This window comes from Mytilus californianus, unplaced genomic scaffold, assembly GCF_021869535.1.
Source record: "Mytilus californianus isolate M0D057914Y unplaced genomic scaffold, xbMytCali1.0.p SCAF_8, whole genome shotgun sequence".
Lineage (NCBI taxonomy): Eukaryota > Metazoa > Mollusca > Bivalvia > Mytilida > Mytilidae > Mytilus > Mytilus californianus.
In genome coordinates this window covers 99,585,112-99,605,582 of record NW_026262734.1, presented here as the reverse complement: position 1 = coordinate 99,605,582, position 20,471 = coordinate 99,585,112, and the positions used below count along the sequence as shown (strand labels likewise).

Genomic DNA, 20,471 nt, shown 5'->3' with positions numbered 1-20,471 from the left:
GTCCGTCTTTATTCTCTGTAGTTCATCTCATAGGTATTTCTCCTTTCATTTTTACTTCTATTTCTTTTTTCCAGAAAACTTGAGTGTGTCACGTTGCCTATAAGGAAATACAATCGCACAAATAAGACACATTGTACTTTATAAATGGACAGTTATAGTTAATTTATCAATATCAGTTGACTCGGCTTTCATATTAATTTGGTTGAATACTATTGTACGGCAAATCGATTATTTGAAGCGGGACTGCAAAAATGGCATATCAGACCCAATCAGGGTCAAATAGTATAATAACAAGTATGTTTCTGTCCCACTGAATATGATAAAAATATTGAAAACTTGATCCTTACAAGGTACTAATAATCAAATACAAGGTATATTACAACTAATTATTTTATAGCTTGCTATGCTGTATGATTTTTGCTCATTGTTGAAGATCGTACTGTGACCTATGGTTGCTAAATTCTACGTCTTTGGTCTTTGGTGAAGAGTTTTCCCATTGGCAATATCATACCACATCCTCTTTTTTTTTGAAAACTGAAATTACCAACTTTGGGATACAGAAGATCATGTGGAGATATGATTGAACTTTAAACAATAACACGAGGTCCACAGTTCCCTTTGGACCCGAGGTCTACATTTAAAGAACCCTGCATGATACCTACCTCCAGAGTTGGGACCCTCTTAGTGGACCCCGGATCACAATATACCGTGGGATATCTGGATATCCCTGGCAACAGATTTTTACCAGTAAAGATATTAAAATTCTGATTTGTGCTTGATTTTAATTAGTATATATCAGAATTCTATTTTCTACTATTTGCTTAAATATCACAGTAAATCATTGTCAGTAAAGACCGACGAGAACTAAAAAGTTTTTCATCTGTTGACTAAATATCCATTACCGAGGTGATTATACTAATACACCGAACCTCCCGTTAGTATGCAGTAATATCTAAACTTATCGGAAACCCTTATGACTATTTTGATAAATTTATAATCTGTAATTTATACTAAATCTTATCACTGAGATTGAAAGTTTAATTACGAAACTTTTTTTATATATGTGGATATTTAAAGCGATTTGTAAGCGATTACACGTCAGTGATACATCTCCTAGAGTATGTGTCACAAGTTTAAAACAAAATCCAAAATACCTGTTTATTTGCATGATGTACGAGAACACGCTGTCGGAATTTTAAATTTTGATTACATTTCTTTCTTTTCAAATGCCCTCAACTTGAAATAAAGGCAGCATACGAAATTTATAAGCGATCATTTAGAATCTGAAATCTTACTTGAAAGTTATGCCAGATAGTAGATTTAATCTGGGTCCAATCAAATATGATCATATTCACAGCAGAGACATATGATACAATTTCTGCATGTCATAGAACGTCTCGTCCTCTTCTAAAATAGTTCATCGGAAGATACCAAGACCTTGTTGGTAAATCTTCCGTATCAACTTCACAAATAATACAAGATGGTATTCACTCTTGAAGTATAGATTCTAGGTACTGCATGACGTTGTTTATCGTCTTAATTACGTGTTATAGTGTGGGTTTTTTTTTTATTTGTGTTTGTATAATTTTAACCTTTACTGTTTACGGTTCATTTTTGGTAATATACTTTTGGCGTGGCTCGGTATTTATTCATCTCGCCATTGTGTTATTGTGCTGTGGTCATTTTTTGTATTCTTATCTTTCATTTTTGCTCAGTTATGTGCTTTGTCTATAGAGTGTCTATATATATGCCATTTTGTTTTTCCGAGTAGTTTGTTTTTATAGAGATTAAGACGATTATAACACAACTTGATGTAACTTTTATTATGTTGACTGCTCAGGTACCCCAATTTTTTACATTTTTACCTATTATAAAAATAAGGGGATGAAGTATGACTGCCAATGAGATAACTATTCAACAAACTTCAAATAAAGTGGATGTAAGTAATTTAAGGCAACCGTACGGCTTCAACAATGAGAAAAACCCATACCGTTTAGTCGGCTATAAAAGACCCAGTCTTTTTTGTTATGTCTTGTTTGTTTTGCTCACACATTATTGTCAATATAATGGAATTCTATGCGACTGTCATACAAGTGAGAGGTTATTAATAAGCTACCTATAAAACCAGGTTTAATCCACCATTTTCTACATAAGGAAATGCATGTACCAAGGCAGGAATATGGGCAGTTGTTTTTCATTCGTTTGAGCTTTTGATTTTGCCATTTAATAAGGGAGAATTTCCGTTTTGAATTTTCCTTGGAGTTTTTTGTTGTTGTTATTTTTCACACACTATATATTGTATTTATAGTCCCAAATTTAATTCAAAGTTTTTGTGGATGTTTAAAAAAAAGAGTAAAATAGCAAAAATACCGATCTCCAAGGAAAATTCAAAACGGAAAGTCATTTATCAAATCATGACAAGAGGGTAGGAATGCCCTTAACCGTCAGGCGTCAAACGGTCATTTTCGGCTACCGTTAGCGTCAAATTGGTTAAAATTTTACCGTGATTCGTCAAAATATCCGGCTTATCGTGATTCGTCAGAGGTCTCAAATAATTATCGTTATTGTTATTTTTGGAAAAAATTTAACGTGATTCGTCAAAATCAGTCGATTTTTTTATCGTCTAAAAGAAAGTGTACATTTTATCGTCATGCACCAAAAATTACCGTTAAAGTCATTTGGCAAGATTTTTTACCGTTATTCGTCATGAAGATACCCCCATTACGACCTCATGACAAATGGCAAAATCAAAAGCTCAAACACATCAAACGAATGGACAACAACTGAAGTAGATCTTTTGATATATTTGTGATCGTTTGTGAGTATGTCACATGAATGAAAGTTTATTAATCCTAAATTAAAAGAGTTCAAATGACACCAAACTTTATATAAGAAGTTATTTGGCTACTGATTTTCAAAACTCCGCGGGAAAATACTTATTTCAACCATTGGGCACCTGTCCGATCCCTTCTTTTTCTCGCGAGACTTGTGTCAACATCGCGTGATGTAATATGGATGACGATCGGCTGAATTTTGACACTTTTGACAGTTTAGAGTGACTGTTTTGGATCTTTGATAAATTATAAACGTTAGAATGGGAGGAAAAGAATCAAAATTATCTTATATTCCTTATGAGGAAGCTGTCAGACGATGTAAGAAAACAGTTTTATTGAAAACACACCTTATGAATATTGCAAATTTATGTTGACATTTTTTCGTCTGTAAAATTATTACATCCTGTTGATCCAGAAACACTTGTAGTTGCAATCATATACTTGTCAACATACTTATACTCAAAATGCAGTATTAAAAATGAAATGAGTGTGAAAATATTTTACATGTTAACATGAATTTGCGTTATTTGTCGTGAATGAAAGAAGTTTCCTCCCTGTAATTTGGGATTCAGAAAGAATTACTGAGCTGTTTTATTCTAAGATGTTTGCACAATTGGGAAGAATCTCTGTCTAATCTTTTTAAATTGTATTAAACCTTTTTGTCTGTCACCTGTATACTCTGAAAGTATAAAACATTCTCAATATAATTTCCTTGCAAAGGCTTCATATTCTATTTATATGTTGTATGCTTTATGCCATTAATTTATGGGTTACATTGTATCCCCTGAAATCCTCGCATCCCCTGTAATCTTTTGGTTTTGAACTTAAATCCCAAAACAGATGAAATTTATAATAATTTAGGGTTAAGTTTTAAATTGATTCAATTGCATTTTAACAGACAGCACAAATAGACTGATTTTTATTTCATTTAAACAAGTTCCTTGTGTAACAAGATGGCAGCTGTACTTATGCAAAAGAAAGATAACTTATCTTAGATCATATCAGGGAAAAAAGATTAGCAGGAGCCCAGTAACCAATGCTACTAAAATTTGTGTTGGGCCCTTAAATTTTTTTATTAAAATGCCAATAGTGCTTATGTTAATTTTCACATTGTGGCAGGTTGGGCCCCTAGTTGGAAAATGTTAGTCTTATTCATTGTATATCAAAGCACTGAAGTGCTGTTGAAATATTAAAGATTTGTAGATTTATTTTGAAATAGTTATATATGTAATTGTGTACATGTTCCAGCAGTACTTTCAATCAGAGTTCGCGAAATCTTTTTTCCCCTGGTGGTCTTTTGGGAAAATCTGCTGGTCCTCACTATTATTTCTATTGCAAAATATCAAAATTTTAGTGGTCAAATTCTTCGGACCACCACTTTTCAGGAACTCTGTTCAATGCTGTTATAAAGATACTGTGATTATTTCTGTATTTTGCACATATTTGGTCAATGCATGAAATCCAAGAACATGATAAAGCCGGTTATTATGACGGATTTTCAAAATGAAATGAACATGGGGTATACATATGATAAGAACTGAATATAATAGGGCTAACATCTCATAACCGAGTCCATGGGTAATTTTGAGGTTCTGAACAGACATATACAATGAATATGCCAACAGACATGTACATTGTATGTACATGCCAACAGACATATACATTGTATATGCCTTGTATATAGCGGAAGGTATGATCAGTGTATTCCTTAGAACTTTTTTTTAAACATGTTAAAGGAAAGCTGGGAATAACTTCTAGTGTTGTGTTTTTTAAATTTAAAGCATGGTGATAATGGAATAATTAGAAAATCTATGATTTAAAAAGATTGGGGGGAACAGTCTTGCTACATGGAAAACATTAGTACAATCAACCATGCTGTTACACATATCTATCCAAACATGTACCTGAAATAATACAGAAATACATTTATTGGCTCTTGGTATATTCTGGTTGTGCCTAGAGGCCAATATTAAAGGAACTTGAAGGAAATATTTGTTAATCATCTAATTGAAGATATCGGATACTGGATATTTTTAGTTTTTTTGGGGTTTCCAATTTGCCAGAGTCTACTGTTACCAGTTTGTATTTCATGAGTATGCAAAACTTCTTACAGTAAGTTAAACATGAGTGTTAAAATTTTGACTGTTTCTTCAGTAAATTGACAAACAAAATTTTTTTTTTCAGTACGAGACTTAGAACAAAAACGTCTGAAAGATGCTTTTAAGAGGTCATCGACTTTTGGTGGTTTAATGACCGAAGCAATGTTCTTAAGAGAAGTACTAGGAGATGGTGTACCAGCCCCGGTTTCAAAAGTAAGTAGCTTTATTATGCAATTTAATGTAAAGTCAAGCTTATGTTTTTTGTTGGTCCATAGATTGATTTATGACTGGAATGTTTTTAATGGAAAAATCAGTTTCATATATCTGGTATCCTAATTCAGAGCTTTAAATTTTATGTTTGTAAAATTGAATAACTCAATCCTATAATTAATTATACATAGAAATTTTGTAACTCAATCTTATAATTAATAATACATAGAATTTTCATTCTTTAAACAATACTTGTCTGTCCTTATAAATTAGGTTCTTTATATTCAGTATTCCCAAAATTATATTTAGTATGTACATGCCATTCTAGTATATTTTTGGTTACAAGTACTCTACACAAATGGGCAAAAGTTTTAATCTAATCTTTAGAAGTTGAAGTAGCCCAGGGAAAAATTTTGCAGAAGGAAGACTTCTCGACATTACTACTTTTTTTCCCTACATCATCATGAAACTGTGTTAAAACATAGGTATTGATCATGTTGATCAGCATCAAGTTTCTTATATTTACAGATTAGAACCGTTTGACGGGAATAACATGTATAAAATAAATATGTTATTAATTTCGCAGCCTATATCTACAGGCTTTGGTGACTCAGTATTATATAAATTTGTTGACTTTTACAGCTAATATTTAAAGGCTTTGGCGGCTCATCTAAGGGACTTAATTACAAGGATTTAATCAGTGGACTTGTAGTTCTGACCAAGGGAACCAAAGAAGAGAGAATTAAATGTAAGTAGACAGTTTTTACCCTGAGAATTTAATTTTTACACTGCAAGAATTATTTTTGGACATGGACTCTTTATAACCACACAGTTAGCTCAAACCTGTGTTTCCATTTACATGCCTTAAAGATGATACGAAAAAAAAAATATATATATATGAGAAATAAATATATAATCTGTATATCATATTTGGTTTTTTGTCGAGCCTGCGACTTTTGTCGCAGAAAGCTCGACATAGGGATAGCGATCCGGCTACGGCGGCGGCGGCGGCGGCGTTAGCTAACTTCTTAAAAGCTTTATATTTTAGAAGATGGAAGACCTGGATGCTTCATACTTTGTATATGGATGCCTCATGTTACGAAGTTTCCGTCAGTCACATGTCCAATGTCCTTGACCTCATTTTCATGGTTCAGTGACTACTTGAAAAAAAAGTTCAGATTTTTTGTAATGTTAAATTCTCTCTTATTATAAGTAATAGGATAACTATATTTGGTATGTGCGTACCTTGCAAGGTCCTCATGCCCGTCAGACAGTTTTCACTTGACCTCGACCTCATTTCATGGATCAGTGAACAAGGTTAAGTTTTCGTGGTCAAGTCCATATCTCAGATACTATAAGCAATAGGTCTAGTATATTCGGTGTATGGAAGGACTGTAAGGTGTACATGTCCAACTGGCAGGTGTCATCTGACCTTGACCTCATTTTCATGGTTCAGTGGTTATAGTTAAGTTTTTGTGTTTTGGTCTGTTTTTCTTATACTGTATGCAATAGGTCTACTATATTTGGTGTATGGAATGATTGTAAGGTGTACATGTCTAGCTGGCAGGTGTCATCTGACCTTGACCTCATTTTCATGGTTCAGTGGTCAAAGTTAAGTTTTTGAGTTTTGGTCTTTCTTTCTAATACTGCATGCAATAGGTCAGCTATATTTGGTGTATGGAATGATTGTAAGGTGTACATGTCTAGCTGGCAGGTGTCATCTTACCTTGACCTCATTTTCATGGTTCAGTGGTCAAAGTTAAGTTTTTGAGTTTTGGTCTTTTTTTCTAATACTATATGCAATAGTTCAACTATATTTGGTGTATGGAAATATTTTATGATCTATATGTCAGTCACGCAGGTTTTATTTGACCTTGACCTCATTTTCAAGGTTCATTGCTCAGTGTTAAGTTTTTGTGTTTTCGTCTGTTTTTCTTAAACTATAAGCAATAGGTCAACTATATTTGTTGTATGGAAGAATTGTTAGCTGTACATGCCTGCCTAGCATGGTTCATCTGACCTTGACCTCATTTTCATGGTTCATTGGTCAATGTTTAGTTTACTTGGTTAATGTTAAGTTTATGTGACAGTTGTAATAAAGCTTTATATTTAGGACTATCAACATAATATCAATGATTAGTAAAGAAGGCGAGACATTTCAGCGTGTGCACTCTTGTGTTCATTATTTTGTACATAAATTATGCCATTAGTTTTCTCGTTTGAATTGTTTTACATTTATCATTTCGGGGCCTTTTGTAGCTGACTATGTGGTATGGGTTTAACTCATTGTTGAAGGCCGTACGGTGACCTATAGTTGTTAATTTCTGTGTCATTTGGTCTCTTGTGGAGAGGTGTCTCATTGGCAATCATACCACATCTTATTTTTATTTGATGATGCAAAAGTCATTTTGACCATAAATTGATTTTAAGGCGACTGAACAAAATTGTATAATAATATAGATGTTAAAAAAACCTTTATTTTTCTGTTTATAATTCTAAGTTAATGCTTTTTTTACCCATAAGCAAAACAACTGTAAGTGAAAGTACAAAAATAAGGAACTTGTCATCGAACTGAATTTCAAATTCATTTTTTGTTAGTTTGAAAAAATTAGACATGTTTATAAGGTTTTTGCTGTAATAATGTAATAATATATTGATAACTTTTTCCAGTGATTTTTGGAATGTATGCTGATGACAGTTATACTTTGGTCCAGAAGGATGAGATGGATCGACGTATCATTGAAACAGAGGGTCAGGTCTCTCACGCTGTGTCAGAATTATTCTTAGATGTATGTATTTACTTGTATATTATACCTCCACTCTAGAAATGGGGGATATATTGCAATCACCTAGTCCTTCCATTTGTCAGTCTGTTCATCCCTCCACCCTTCTAAACAGCATGACCTTACATTTGGTCAACAGCTTCACTGTTATGAGTTGTAAATTGTGAGCACTTTTAGATATTTCAGATTCCTAATTCCTGTTTAAAAAATTTTTTTTTTTCAAGGAATCATCAATATACGTTTTTTTAAGGAAGTAATAAACAGTTGTTGAAAAATAGATTTGTAATGGAAGATAATCAATGTTTCAAATAATACTCTTTTTCTGATTTCAGAGAGACCAAGTTACCTTTGAACAGTTCAGATTATGGATTTTTCAGCACCCTGGTGCAACAATTATTACAAAATGGCTTCTGATGGAAGACATTACAATCAGTTTGTCAAATGATACAGACACACCCACATTCTACCAGACACTTGCTGGTGTAACTCACTGTAAGTCCCACATTATGGTTATATAAATAGTATATCGGGAAATTTTTGTATTTTTTTGCGGAAGACATTTTACCAGGAAATTAACTTGAAACAAATATTTCACTGCCCATTAAATGCATTGAACAAAGCTTTGAAACACAGAAAATCACCAGCAAACATCACTATCTACCATGTCTATTCATGAAAATAATTTCTCAATACATTAAAATATTTCTAATTCAGTGTATTTGTATACATACAGTACTAATGTGCTATTTCATCTATGTAATTACTACTTTTACGGCAATATCATATGCAAAATTCAGATGTGTTATTTCCATAATTTGTATTTGAGCTGAGCTATGACATCAATTGATTTAAAGACTACTTGTCTGGTGAATCTTTCTTATTATGATGTTTGCTGTTAAGAATTGATGTCCAAAAGAATTAGATTTTTTTGCTATCGCTGACAGGGTTCTCACTAAGGCGAGTCCATGAGTCCTGGACTCATGAAAATCTGTCTGGACTCACCATTTTCAAAACTAGTGAGTCCAAAGATGCATCAAGATTGTAAAATTTTGTATAAACTAAACACACATATCATCATTTTATAGCAAAAGTTTAAAAGTAATCTGAATTAACGTCATTTCATTGCTCTATTAGGTCATGAAGGCTAAAATAATAAATCATATTGCAATAAAATATCTTCTTCTTACTGTTGGACTCACCATGGCCAAAAATGACGAGTCCCGGGACTCGCCTTCAGAAATCCATAGTGAGAACCCTGCTCTGAGGATCATGAGGATTGTAACCAGTGTGTGTGATTGATGAGTTAGATAACCATTGAAATGATGTAAATGGTATGTCCAAAAAAAAGTGTTGATAGTTTACACTACTTATGATTGATAGTAAAAATGCAAAGAGTTCAGCTTAATTCTATTTGATGAATTAATAAGGATATACTACTTGTGACAAATACTAGGATATCATGATATATTTGATGCTAAGGATGACAAAAAAAACCCATTTATATACCTAACTGTAAAAGGTATTACTGTTGTCTCCTTTATCTTACCGTATATATTTTCAAGGTAAAATGAAAAGCTCAATAAAGATTGCAAATTGTAAGCTGCGAGGATTACGGCTAATTAATAATATTATTTTAGAGTTTTGTTTATTTTTTATTTTAAGAATTATTTATTATACGACCACAAAATTTTTGTTTTCGTATTATGTTATGGCGATGTCTGTGTTGTCATCCGAAGACATTTTGGTTAGCAGACTTGAGTATATAAGTGTATGGATCTCTATGAAATTTTAGCACAAGTTTTCATACCACAATAGGAAGGTTGGGATTGATTTTGGGGATTATTGTCCTAGCTGTTTTGTAATTAGGGGCCAAAAAGGGACCAAAAACAAGCATTTTTCTGGTTCATAGACAATAACTTGGTTCACAGACAATAACTTGAGTATATAAGTGTATGGATCTCTATGAAATTTTAGCACAAGTTTTCATACCACAATAGGAAGGTTGGGATTGATTTTGGGGGTTATTGTCGTAGCTGTTAAGTAAAAAGGGGCCAAAAACAAGCATTTTTCTTGTTTGAGAACAATAACTTGTGTATAAGTGTATGGATCTCTATGAAATTTTACCACAAGATTCCATACCTCAAAAGGAAGGTTGGGATTGATATTGGGGGGTTATGACCCTAAATGTTTAGGAAAAAGGGGCCAAAAACAATACTTTTCTAATACTTTGTATAAATTGGTTATTTCTTGAACAATTTCAATGGGGTTTAATTCAAAGTCTGTAATTCTTGTGGTTCTTTAATATGCTGAATCTAACCGTTTTTTTTAGATTTTCGATTTTGGGCCTGGTTTTTAAATTGGTCCACATTGAGGTTGTGAGGGTCCAAAATAAAAATTTGTTTGATTTCATAAAAGAATGAATTATTTGGGTTCTTTGATATGCCGAATCTAACTGTATTTAGATATTTGATTTTGGACCAGGTTTTCAAATTGGTCTACATTAATGTCTAAAGTATCCAAAATTAATTGAGTTTGATTTTAACAAAAGTTGAATTATTGGGGTTCTTTGATATGCTGAATCTAAGCATGTATTTGGATTTTTGATTTTTGGGCCCAGTTTTCAAGTTGGTCCAAATCGGGGTTCAAAATTAAACTTTGTTTGATTTCAACAGGGGTTCTTTGATATGCTGAATCTAATCATGTATTCAGATTTTGGATTTTGGGCCCCATTATCAAATTGGTCCATATTGAGCATGTTGAGGTCCAAAGGGTCCAAAATTAAACTTGATTTGATTTCATCAAAAATAGAATTATTGGGGTTCTTTGATATGCTGAATCTAACCATGTATTTATATTTTGGATATTGGACCATATAAGGTATATGTCCAATTTCAAATTTTTATGTTCCAAGACCACATTCATTCTGTGTCAGAAACTTGTGCTATGTCAAATATTTAAGCACAATCCAAATTCAGAGATGTATTGCACAATTAATAGAAATTGAAAGTAGAATCATAGTTAAAAAAAGATCAGCATCATATTCTAATTTTAGAAATTATGTATGAATATTATACTGTGGATTCATTTATTTTCGTGGGTACCAATTTTTTGTGGATTGCGGAAAACTTGCATTTAAGTGGATACCTGATTTCGTGGTTTCGCCAAAGTCTGCATACAACCTGATAAAAATTTGTATTTCGTTGAACATTTAAATTCGTGGTTTACCTGTACCAACGAAACCCACGAAAATTAATATATAACGAATAATAATGAATCCACAGTAGTTTGAATAATTTTAGAAATTATGTATAAATATTATAGTTTGAAATTTACTGTTCATTATTAGATACTTTGAAAAATAAAGGTAAATTTTATAGATTTTTAAAAGATATTGTATTAACCCTTTCACCAATAGCTGCCCTGACAGAAGTTACTATGAGACGATGGTTTCCCTGGCTATTGTGACACAAGTGGGAGAACTTCATATTAAATATCAATAAAAACTTATCTGTAGTTATTTATGTTTTTATTTTATTCACTTACACCATGGACACAGTTTTGTTTATGTTTTAATAAATTTTTTGTCAGAAAAAAATCATATCTGCGAATTTTCAGCATTGAAATACAGAAAATTCACGAAATTCGTCTTTTGGACCCAAAATCGTAAATTTTTAACACAAAAGTTTGAAAATTTTTACGAGGTTGCATGGTAGTACAAATTCCTTACACTGAATGATGTCCATTCCAAGTGTTTCTGTAGATAAATTGGCATTTTATGTTAAATAAAAAAGTATTCTAGTCTGGCTTCAGTTCTTCCAAATTATTTAAAAAGAATTGTTCCCTTATTTCAAATTCAAGTATAATCCATAAATTTCAGTTAATTTTGACATGGTTTTCAACAAAGGGAAGCCCCTTGTTTATACTTTCTCATAAACAAAGAATGATAACTTATGTTCGCAATGTTTTTCAGCGAGAAATATAAAAGAGGTATGTCGATCCCAGTAAACGGGGACTAAACTGGGATTTGTCTGCGAAAGGGTTAATGATGATATGATATTTTGTAAATTTATAAAAAAAAAAATTTTGGAAATTTTTTGAAGGACTTTGTGGTAGGTTTGTTTGTTATTCTGTTCAAATTAATTTGCAGAATGCTATATATAATTTTTTTTTTTATGAAACGACCCCCTTTAAAAAATAAAAAAAAAAAAATAATCTTGTCCATCGATAAATAAATAAATTAAATTCTTGATGTACTTGGATATGCTGAATCTAACTGTGTATCTAGATTTTGGATATTGAACCATAATAGGTAAAAGTACATTTTCAAATTTTTCAGTTCTTTGACCACATTCATTCTGTGTCAGAAACCTATGCTGTGTCAAATATTTAATCACAATTCAAATTCAGAGCTGTATCAAGCTTGAATGTAGTGTCCATACTTGCCCCAACTGTTCATGGTTCAACGTCTGCGGTCGTATCCAGCTGCTTCCAGCAGAGCATTTAATTTTTTATTGAGTTTTATTTATTTTGTTTATTGTCAGAGTTTTGTTTATTTTTCATTGCCAGAGTTTTTACAATTTATTATTGTAAGAATTTGTATGTTTACCACTTTACAATGTATAACATGTATATTTCAGTGGAAGAAACTGACATCAGTGAACTAGAGAAGCGATACTGGATGTTGAAATCCCAGTCCAAGACGGGGAAGTTTGATCTGGAAACATTTCAGAGTATGGTGTGTCCACCTATACCACAGGATATATCAGAAGGTTTGTAGTCTGTCAACATTAGTTCTGTTGTGTGTAACAGTGTTGAAGAATTTAGCATATCTGACATTCTTTCAATTGTAAAAGTTTGGAATATCTTGAACATAAAAGGCACAAATCGAAATGCAAACAAATAAAAATCTTTTGGCCATTAAAACAAATAATATAAAATATTTGTAGCATGAATACTAACATGTTATTCGTTGGCAGCTTGAATATAACTATATAGAAATTTGGAGCACGAATACCACCATATTAAACATTGGACCATGAGTACAACCAGATAAAACATTTGTAGCATGAAGACCAGACAGATTTTGGAACATGAATAAAACCATGTAAAACATTTTGTACATTAATTCATATTTATAAAAAATACAAGCAATAAATATATTTTGAGTATCAATATAGATGTATAAAATAGTTGAATCATGAATACTAAAGAATAAAGACAAAAAATTAAAACCTGTCACACCACAAAAACACAATGTATGAACTGTTTATTTGCAAAACTGACTTGACCATAAAATATATTTACCCAATTCTTACCGACAACTATATTGGTTAACAGACCTACTTTATCATGTTTATAATTATGAGAAATTTAGTAACAAAGCAGTAGCAGTGCAATAGGCTAGATTTAGATTAAACTAGACATTCCATGTTGTTATTTAAATTAGGTCACTATGACTCAGATGTTGTTGATGCAGTAACAATAAGTTTCTGTTTGCTTCAAATGTAGGAAAGAAAATTATGCTGTAGTTGCTCACTATAGTTTAATTGTATGTTATTTCAGAATAATTTCAAGTTTTTGATGAGAACTCTGCCCGCTGCAGTTATATTGTATGTGTTTTCATAATTATGAAAGCTTTTGATGAGAACTGTGCATACTGTCATGAATGTTACGTTTAATTGTATGTGATTTCATGATTATTTAAAGCTTTTGAAGAGAACTGTGCCCACTGTAGGTTAATTGTATGTGTTTTCTGGATTTATTGAAGCTTTTGATGGGAATTGTGCCCAAGGAAGTATAATTGTATATGATTCGGGATTATTTAAAGCTTTTGATGAGTACTGTGCCCACTGTGGTTAAATTGTATGTGATTTCAGGATTATTTACAGCACCCACTATGATTAAATTGTAAAGATTTTAGGATTAATTAAAGCGCCCACTATAGTTCGATTGTATGTGTTTCAGGATTATTTAAAGCACTCACTATGGTTTAATTGTATGTGTTTCAGGATTATTTAAAGCACTCACTATATTTTAATTGTATGTGTTTCAGGATTATTTAAAGCTTTTGATGAGAACTGTGATAACCACATAGACTTTAAGGAAATGGCTTGTGGAATATCTGCTTGTTGTAGAGGACCTAGCATGGAAAGACAGAAATGTAAGTTTACTCAATCATTTCCATTTACTATTATATTTTAATTAACATATAAAAGTGTGATGTGTTAAGATGATGTTAAGTTTTCGTATTCACTTGAAACTTTCGAGTTGAATTTGTAATGAAATATATCCTTTTGTTTAAATTTTATTGAAACATTTTCAAAATCACTTTTAAGTCATATACATGTATAAATATAAATTTTCGTGAGTATAAGGAGATTGTCAGATGACATTGTAGGATGGAAGTTTTGCAGTACACTTAATACATCAATGAAACAACCCAACAACACATATAAGACAAGACATGTAGATGGTATCATACAGTCTTCAACAATTGACTGGTGTGTATACAGTACATGTATGTCAAGCATTAAGTACCTGTGAATCTCTTACATACATGTTAATGTTTAGAATAATCTCCGCCATCTGTACTGTCAATCACATACATGTACAACACACCAATGTATTAGAATTTGTGTTATTTTTTTCAGTTTGTTTTAAAGTATTTTGTAAAAAGAAAGATGGAAAGTTGAGCAAAGAAGATTTGATACAGATGCTGACAGCCATGTTAGCTGTACGGTCAGAGAATAGAGCAAGCCATGAATTAGTAAGTACGATAGTCATGGTCAGTACCATAGACATAGTCAGTACCATAGACATGGTCAGTGTAACTGAGTTATGATATACTCTTTATCCACCTATCTTGTAGTTATGTTCTATTCAAGAAAATCAATGTACATTGTAATAAAAAGAGGGATAAAGAAGTTATTGTTTTATGGTCTTATTTCAGTTTTGAAAATCAACTTTTTTGAGAATTTTTTAATAGATCATAATTACAAAAAGTTATATCTTTACAGCTTTCTGGTTAAAGACAAAGACTGGGTTTTATACCTTAGGATTTTGGTCTTTTTTGCTTTCACCTTGTCTGTTTATCCAACAAATTTTTATGCCCCACCTAGGGGCATTATGTTTTTCGGTCTGTGCGTTCGTCCGTCCGTCCGTCTGTCTGTCCTGCTTCAGGTTAAAGTTTTTGGTCAAGGTAGTTTTTGATGAAGTTGAAGTCCAATTAACTTGAAACTTAGTACACATGTTCCCTATGATATGATCTTTCAAATTTTTATGCCAAATTAGAGTTTTTACCCAAATTTCACGATCCACTGAACATAGAAAATGATAGTGCGAGTGGGGCATCCACATACTATGGACACATTTTTGTTAAACAAATATTATTAATTTACAGGAATCTGATGTGTTCCATAATTTATATCCAGAAACAGTTGCAATGGAAATTTTAGCATGCCACGATGCTGATAAGGTAAATAATTTGTTCTTGTATAAACATGTTAAGCTTTAAACAATTTATGTTTAGAAAAATCAACAAAAACCTGTCTAAGCAAAACCCTGTGTAAATGTCAACCCTGTCAAAACAGATCTTTTGTATTAGGGACAGTGTTCCAGCTTGAATCTCAGGGCAGAAGGGTGCTAGTTGTCTGAAAGGGCAATTTAGCGTTATAACCCAGATTTTAAGGGCAATGTTGGACAGTGTATAAATTACCTTGAATATTGCTAAGCTCAGCTGGAGAACATTAGTTGTATTTAAATCATATTAAGAAATTAATGTGTTCTTGATGTTGGTTCCAGTAAGAATTTTTTTTTATCAAATTATCATACCATGAAGCAAAGCATATCATTTTGATGTTAATCTAAGCAAACTTGTACATTTAGTAAGGAAAATAATCCTCAGAAATTTCTATTTTTTATAACTTATACCAAAATAGGCAAGTAGTTTTGAAAGATGGAGTTATACATGCAAAATTGAATGTTTAATGTAATTAAATTATCTACATTTAAATTACTTGTTCCAACATATAGTATATATGTTATTGAGAATTATTTATTATCATGTGAATTGTTACAAAAAAGTATTTTTAAGTGCACACCAAAGTGCTCCTCAGTAAGGAGTTTTATAAATATAACAGGTGAGACAGGAGATGATCATATTATATTGATGCAATAATATATTGCAGAAGGTATAAACAGTTACTTTTTTCTCCATCATTTTTAAAAATAAATTTTGTTTTCTATGTCAGGAGGGTTATAAAATACAAGAAGTATAACAGGAAGTGAATCTTGTTATGTTCAATGTACAAATTTCTTTGATTCTTCTTTAAATTTCATACTCATGGTTATGAAACAAAACATTTTTTACCAATAAAGTCAAAACTATGTATGCCTTTAAAATTGTTTAAGATTTTATTGCCTACTGAAATACATTTTTTCAGGTGTACATGCTGAACATAAACATTACAAATGGATAACATGTGGACATTTCATTCTGTATTAAATATCTAGTATTTGTTCAATTATCTTAAATCCACTAATTAGCAGTAAACAATCATTAACAAAGGTGATAAAACTGCCAAAGCATTAGGTTTTTAACTTAATCCCATTGTCAGTTAATTAGTGTTACACAATCAGGTAACAATTTTACCGGAAACGCCGGTAGGCATGAAATTTTATTTTTTTGAAAAGGCAGAGGGGGCATTCTTTTACTTTGGAGGGCAGAAGGGCAGGGGTAAGGGCACCAAGGGCGGGCCGCCCTTCTATTTAGGGCAGGCGGGAACACTGCCCAGGGTAAACATTGAGTATTCTTTCTGCTTTTAATGTTTGTAAACCAAAATGTATAGAAATCCAGTAAAATCAGAATAAAAACTTGATTGTCTCAAAGATATTAGGTATAGACAGATCTCAATGCAGTTGATTTTGAAGTGACATATTTACATTAGTAGAAGTGTGATTTTGTAGCCAATGAAAAAGTTAATAACAAATTGATTCTTGTCACATATATTTGAAAACTAACTATAGATGATAGTTAAGGCAATGTGTATAAAGACAACTGTTCAGCCATTGCATTTAATATACAACTAACATATTTCCGTCCACAATGGACAAGTACAATAGTACGGACGTTATGTTCCCGCGACAATCTCAACAATAACAGCCTAACAGGGGAATTGTGTTGCATATGCAATATCTTCAGAATGCTTGTTTTATCTGCTTATTGTACATAATAAATAAAATTTTATTTAATGTATTTATTCTTTTTTTATATTAACGCTTTAGGATGACAGTATTACACAAGAAGAATATTTAGTATGGACTGTTAACAACACTTTGGCTGATGACTTTCTTAATCTTCTAAGTCAGGTAGGAATTATACAAACAGTAGAAAAATCCCTAAACTTTCTGGTCCGGGGACACAGTTATCACCCTTTGATTTTCGTTGTCTACAAATAGAGTCTCTAGTGTGGACAGTGTATAACTTGCAATTTTTTTTCATACACCTTCCAAATTTATTTCTATATATTTTATGCATAAAATAGTAAGTAAGGGATGAAATTACATGTAAAAATATTTGGGGCATGAATTTTTAGGTAAAGTGAAAAGGTCAAAAATTTGTTTGTCTGAAGCTGTCAACCTGAATTACAGACCCCCTTAACATAAAATTATCCATATTTTGAGTTAGAGCCGATAGACTTTTTTATATAATTTGTCCCAAAAGTAGTATACTACACTGTAAAAATCTTTTTTGGATAGAGCAGGTGCGATTTTTATAATTTGCATTTTTTATCTTAAAGAAATGCACTACGAAATAACTGTTCTCGGGCCTTCTACACATGAAAAAATATACTATAAATTCAGAAGTTTTAGCATGCATTTATTATTGAGATGGTTGAACAATGGACAAAATTTAGTGATTGATTATTACCATTTAAGGATATGCTGCCTACAAACAATGCTATCAAAATTTAAAAAAGAAAGTAATTATTTTTGGCAAAACTTTATCCGATCGTGATATTTGCAAAAACAGTGTAAAAATTCTGAATTTATAGTAATTAGGTGTGGGAAATGTAGCAAAAGTTTGTGAACTAAATAAATTTGGTTATTCTATTGTTAACCTAAAAATATTGTGTACCTGATGTTTCCTCGTCCTCCCTAGATTTGATTTCCAAAAGATACGGTGTGAAATATAATTTTTGGGTAAAGATTGCAATCAAAACCCTATGGTACTGACTTGATATCTAAATCTTCCAAGGTTCAACACTACTTTTGAGATACACAAAACATAGTGCATTGATCATAACATTCTATACATCCATTCCATGAACATTTTCAGGAATTTATCAATGAAATAAACACTCAGACATTAATTTTGCAAGGTGCAAGAATCTAATGTCTGTTCTAAAAATATCAAAAGTCATCTTTAAAAATTGAAGTTATCTTCCTTTGTCCAGAACTGTTGTTGAATCAACTACAACCAATGCTAAAATACTATGCAATATTTAATTTGACTTCCCACTGATAAATTAAAGCAATCTTTACCCTTCAGTGCTAACAAGCACCTTGATTAATGTTGGTCAAAAGCAAAACACTGACAGCATTTATTTGTTACAAATTTTGCAAAAAGAACATTGAAATATCACATTCGGTCCAAAGTAGAATTCTATTTTTTTTTAGCGATACCTTTTCTAAAAGTTTTGACATTATGAAGCAAATAAAAATTTGGTGAATTCTGACACATATATATATATATATATATATATATATATATATATATATATATATTATAGAGTCTATAAGAATCTACCAACCAATCTTTTAGACTCATATATATATATATATATATATATATATATATATCTTAAAAAATTGTGTCTCATTTTCTGTTTTTTTTAATAAGGGGGTAAACATGACAATAACTTCTGGGCATTATAGGGTTAGGATATATAAAAATACAGTTGTCAAACAGATAATATATCATAAATCACACAAAATGATATGATTCATATACATGTAAATCTATTTTAAAGCTTTTGGATTCTTAAGCTGTCTAAGTTTGAATTTATTGCACAATGTTTTTATAAATTAACTGACAAAAATGAAAACCATTCGAAAAATTGTAACTGTTTTTTGCAATCTTTCTTTTAACATCATAAAAACAATGACAAGTTATGAAATACTGTGGATTAATTATATTTGCCACCATTTACTGTGTAAATGATATAGGGTTTAATATTGGGGATTCATTTATTTTGACTGGATACAAATTTTTGTGGATTGAGGGAAATTTTATTTTCAGGGAAATTTGATTTGGTGACTTTGCCAAAGTCTGCATATATACCAATAGAAAATGTTTACTTCCTTGAAAATACCTATACTAACAAAATCCTAGAAAATTGGTACCCGACAAATAATAATGAATCAACAATATTACATGCATATTGGTGAATATTGTCTCAAATAGATTTTTATACTACACAAGCTTGCAAGTACGATATAAATTCAACAAGGGATAATATTCACCATCATTCATGCTTGAAAAACTGAATAAAACATATTTTTGCCACTATTGAGGTCACTAATTTGAAGCTTTATAGTGTAATATAATTTTGTTACATTCTGTATGAAATATGTTGTTACTATACAATTTACCCAAATTTTGCAGATTTGTCATATTGTGTTAGGACTGAAACCTCAGTCGACTGAAGAAGAAGGCAACATAGTAAAGTAAGTTTAAGAATACAGTGCAAGAATTATTCTTTATTCTAGAAATGATTATTTTTTTACTTGTGACAGTAACTCACATGTATAAATTCAGTTTTTCTGGAAATCAACATTGTTTACTTGCCAGTGACTCACATGTATAAACTCAGCTATTCTAGAAAGTTAACATTGATTTTCTTATCACCTTCTTTTTGGAAAATGACATTGTTGACTTGCTGAAGGCAAATATTCAGTGACTCAGTATATCTGTACAGTGTAGAATAAGAATAAAATTTTTGATGAGTCAAGTGGAATTTAATATATATATATATATATAGATTCTACCACTGCATCGAGTGTGATAAGATATTTATCCACTCGAGACAGTTAAATTTTCAAATTTAAAATGCGAGGCACGCCGAGCGTTTTAAATATTTAAAATTTAACTGTCGAGAGTGGATAAATATCGTATTACACGAGATTTGGTGGTGGAATCTGTTTCTCTAATGATTTTCAAACAATACGCAGGCAAATGTATTCCTTCTTTTCGAATGATCTGCAAAATGATGTGTTCCTTCTATGTGACGTCATCAGGCATGGTCGCCTTTTTTCATGTCGACACAATAGGAAATTCAGAGGAAAGCAAGAAAATTCGACGTCATAATCGGATTTTAATAAATGAAGAACTGAGATCAAACGAACCACACGTTGATTAAATTTTTTTATACAATGGGTGCAGAAAGGGATAAATTGACGAAGAATTAGAGAAATATATTTACCTAATTCTTAGCTGATTTATACTTTCCTCAAACAGTTAATTATCTTTTTTATGAACAACTCTT

The 20,471-nt window shown here is 31.4% G+C and overlaps 1 protein-coding gene across 2 annotated transcripts in view; it reads left to right on the top strand.

The window, feature by feature from the left end:
* The first annotated feature begins 3,004 nt into the window (after positions 1 to 3,004).
* Positions 3,005 to 20,471, top strand: part of LOC127712673 (ubiquitin carboxyl-terminal hydrolase 32-like) — a 57,360-nt gene continuing 39,893 nt past the window's right edge. For both annotated transcript variants that reach the window (XM_052219263.1, XM_052219262.1), the window contains exons 1-11: positions 3,005 to 3,152; positions 5,019 to 5,146; positions 5,786 to 5,891; positions 7,814 to 7,932; positions 8,259 to 8,418; positions 12,564 to 12,695; positions 13,979 to 14,086; positions 14,577 to 14,692; positions 15,326 to 15,400; positions 17,209 to 17,292; positions 19,592 to 19,653. In XM_052219263.1, the coding sequence (XP_052075223.1) occupies positions 3,095 to 3,152; positions 5,019 to 5,146; positions 5,786 to 5,891; positions 7,814 to 7,932; positions 8,259 to 8,418; positions 12,564 to 12,695; positions 13,979 to 14,086; positions 14,577 to 14,692; positions 15,326 to 15,400; positions 17,209 to 17,292; positions 19,592 to 19,653 (1,148 nt within the window). In that variant the 5' untranslated portion in view covers positions 3,005 to 3,094. The remainder of the gene's footprint in view (positions 3,153 to 5,018; positions 5,147 to 5,785; positions 5,892 to 7,813; positions 7,933 to 8,258; positions 8,419 to 12,563; positions 12,696 to 13,978; positions 14,087 to 14,576; positions 14,693 to 15,325; positions 15,401 to 17,208; positions 17,293 to 19,591; positions 19,654 to 20,471) is intronic.